Here is a 3,732-nt window from a genome sequence, read left to right as displayed (position 1 = left end):
TGTTTTTTTTTTTCCTTTTTTTTTTTTTTGAAGAGGTTTTTGCTATAGGGCGCGTGCACTCGCCAGACAGACAGAGAGAGAGACAGAGATAAAAAGCGAGAAATCACCCCCCAGGGGGGATGGCCACGCTGCAATCCCTTCTCTTCCATTCTGCTCTCGGGATCTTGGGCATGTACGCACACGCACCCGGCGTGAGTTTAAGCCAGCGGGTCCTGGACTCGAACCGCGGTCGACTACGTGGGAGTCCAGCGACATAGCCATTACGCTAACTGCTGGTCCCGCTGCAAGGGGGTTTTCACCCCAGGCACTACTCTCCCTACCTCTGAAAGAAGGGAATACATATCCAGCTCTGGCGTAAAATGACGAGGGGACATGATGGGCCGTGGAGGGCTAAAATGAAGCAAGATGGACTCTGAACCTGTAAGACTGTGCAGGAGACAGCCAGGGAGAAAAGGCAGTTATTACTCTGACCGCACTGACCCATGACCCTCCTGGGAAACTCCTGAGGGTCCAGCTTAGCCACTCGGACACATCCTCCTGGGCATGCATCCAGACCCACCCGCACGTAAAGCTGCCTGGAGTCCCACCCATGGACTATTTCTGGCAGGACTGGGCAGGGTCCTAGGAGCAGAGAGGAAGAAAAACTCAGAGTAAAAGACCCCCAAATTAGGAATCCACCATGTCCAAGGCCCAGGAGGAAGAGGGATAGTCTACTTGGACTCAGAGGAGAACCCAGACTCCTCTACAAGCATGTCAGCCCCTCCTACCCCGATTCCATTCACCCCAGCACAGAGGTTAAGGCCTAGGACCCTACTAACCTCCACTAGGAAGAAAAGTAAGAAACAAAAAGGAGCAATCCACCAAGAAAAGAAGCCACCACCAAAGGAAGCTGGGTCTTCAGCTGGAGTATAGAAATTCTTTCACCATCATCCCAGACCGCCCAGAGAGATTCAGGGATGCACATCCCCCCTGGCTAACAGGGCAGGACAGAGCTGGAACCAGAAGCCCCCAACTGAGAGGGCAGGCTTGGGGAGAGTCAGACATGTGCCCTCCCAGAGACCATCAACCCCTCAACTCCCAGATCTACCTCGCGGTTTGCCTCTGTCCTTTTCTTGCATGCTTCTCCATGCCTGACCCCCTCATTCCCCTAAGCTTGGGCTCTGCAGGTTCACTGGCCTGGACTGGAAACCCGCACAGCCCATCATATCCGAAGCTCCCCGAGGGCGCTCTTCTCCAACCTCCCAGCTCTTACCCGACTCGTTGGGAGAGTTCATGCCGGCTCTGGGCCTGCAGGAAGCTGGCGTTGGGGGCTGGGACAGGAGGGGGTGGAGCTGCGGTGATGTCAAGAGAGACAGACGATGATAACAGACAGACGGACGGGACAGGAGCCCGGGGCCGCCGTGCCTCTAATGCCCATCCGAGGCCATCCTTCGGGGCGAGGCAGTCAGGCACTCAGAACGGCATCCCTGGAGAGAGACGGAGCAGGGTTAGAGGCCTCCATCTCAGGAATCTGAGAGTCAAGGAGACCTTGGAGCTTGTGGGTTCACACCTGGGGAGGAGACCGCACACCTGCCTAGGAGGACGGGGAGGGAATCGGCAAAACTAGACCAGACCCTGGTTTCTTCTCTTCCTAACTGGTGGGGCTGCAGGTGCCCAAAAGATAGGAAATAGCTATGGCGGCAACAGTGTCCTCTGCCAGGTGGGAGACCGTACAGATTCCCAAGGGCGCTGACACGAGAGTAGGTGCACACCACAGAACGCAGTGCAGGGAGGCTCCTGACCTCTGTAGTGGCAATGGGGAGAGCAGGGCTCATCTGGAGTCCCTGGCAGAAGTGAAGGGATAGACTCATATCCCAGCTCCAGCGGCCTAAGCGGCTCTCCCAGAGGACAGTCATCATGTCCCTACTTTCTGATCTTTGTGCCACCCCACTTCTGGAAACATGGATGCACTTCTGTCTCAGTCTCCTCCAACTCAGCAACAGGTCAGAGCAAGAGGGCACGTTCCTGGGAATTGAGAAAGTCAGAGACATCCAGCTCAGATCCAACAGTCCCAGCCTGGGGGGGCTCTGGGTATGCCGCGTGGCTTGTGCCCTGTGCCCAGGGAGGTATGAAACCTAACCCGTGCTCTGCCTGCCAAGCCATGGCCAAACACATTCAATCCACTCAGAAAAGGGGACACGTTTTTCCCATTTGTACAAAGCACCCAAGGCCCAGCAATAGCCCTACTAAGGCCAATACAGTAATGGAGGGTGGATGACAGGACCAAGGGTTTGCCAGCCGTCCCTACTCCTCTTCTCCTCTGCCCCAATCCCACAGTTACTCCTCAAGCCTCAGACACTATGCACGCACCCACCTGGGCCCATCCCTAAACAGCCCAGGATCCACCCCAGACATGATCTCATTCATTTGCTTCCAAATGAAGGCAAGGCCCTCCGATGCTGAAGGAAAGCGAGGTAGCAGGAAGCAATCTGCAGGCGGGGAGCTGCCAGGCGGTTAAGCCCTAACTGCTCCCCACACCTCTAACAGGCAGTCAGCTCTGCCTCCCGAACAGCCCCACCTCCTGGCAGGATTAATTCTCAGTAAGCCTTGCATTCTCATCAAGGATTCCCAGGGGTGGGGTCCAACTGGAACCCAGAAGTCAGTTGCACAGGGTCACAAGAACACATACAAATGCAAGTGCGTGTGCACGTGTGCACACACGTGCGTGCACACACACAGAAGAGCTCAAGGTCCCAGGCCTTGGCCTCTTGGCTGAACAGTGCACTCAGACTGGGAGGCAGAGAGGAAAGAGCTGAACTGTTCCGACAGGCACAGGTGTGTGGTAAGGACAAAGGAGGCTGCGTGCGCAGGGTCGGGGCCAAGCTCAGGAATGCGGCAGGTGGAGCTATTGGTGCCCTGGCTGGGCCCGCGTGGGCAGGCAGCTCAGCCCCTGCCCACACCAGGGCTGGCGCCCAGTCCCGCTCACACCCTTTCCCGTGGGCTGGGGAACACAGGTTCAGAAATTCCCACGATTCCCAGCTGCGTGAGTAGCCCAGCCCATCTCTTTATTGAGAGGCACCTCCACAGCAGGGCGCCCAGAAGGGAGAGAACCCTAGTGGTACAAAGACTAGGTTAGGCTCAGCCCCAGCCCCCATCATCCTCACCCAGCCAGCCTCTCTCTGATCCTCACCCAATGGGGAGAAGAGGAAGGGAGCTGCTCGGGGGAACCCACAGTAGGCTCAGGACTCAGTCATGCTCTACTTCCCCATCCTGTAGAATCCAGGAGGACTCCTGGGTTCCTGTCCACCTATAAAGACTGTCTGCCAACATCCTGAGTCTCCTGAGTGAGCAAGAGCCACCAGCTGGGGCCTCCCTGGGAAACAAAGCAGCGTTCACGGCCTGATCAGGACACGCAGAGATTCTTGTCTGGGGTGGGGCATGAAGGCGAAAAAGGGCAGCCCGATGTTTAAAACCTGAGCTGACAGTTCCTGCCTCTGCCAGAGAAACTGCTGACCGTCATCACACGAGGGTCTCACAGGCAGCTGGAGACCAGGAGCTGTGTGGGTCCTGGATGATCGAACTTTTGGAGCTAAAACAGTGAGCAGCCCAGCTCCCATGACGTCATAGGTAGACAGACTGTCTCCCCAGGGCCCTGTCCCCCCACCTAGGTGGTCAACTCTTCCAGATAGACCTCCAGTCCACTTCAAGATCCAAACCCACCTCCCACCTCCAGCCAGGACATCAGGGCAAGAA

General features: G+C 56.7%; 1 protein-coding gene across 1 annotated transcript in view; it reads right to left on the bottom strand.

Annotated features, from left to right (window-relative positions):
• The window catches only part of HDAC5 (histone deacetylase 5), a 37,044-nt gene extending 35,578 nt beyond the window's left edge, over window positions 1-1,466 (bottom strand). Inside the window, 1 exon segment of the mRNA XM_006167412.2 lies at window positions 1,253-1,466. Within this exon segment, the coding sequence (XP_006167474.1) occupies window positions 1,253-1,274 (22 nt within the window). The 5' untranslated portion in view covers window positions 1,275-1,466.
• Window positions 1,467-3,732: the final 2,266 nt, after the last annotated feature.

This window comes from Tupaia chinensis, unplaced genomic scaffold (genome assembly GCF_000334495.1).
Source record: "Tupaia chinensis unplaced genomic scaffold, TupChi_1.0 Scaffold144741_1, whole genome shotgun sequence".
Classification (NCBI taxonomy): domain Eukaryota; kingdom Metazoa; phylum Chordata; class Mammalia; order Scandentia; family Tupaiidae; genus Tupaia; species Tupaia belangeri.
This window is presented reverse-complemented; position numbering and strand designations above follow the sequence as displayed.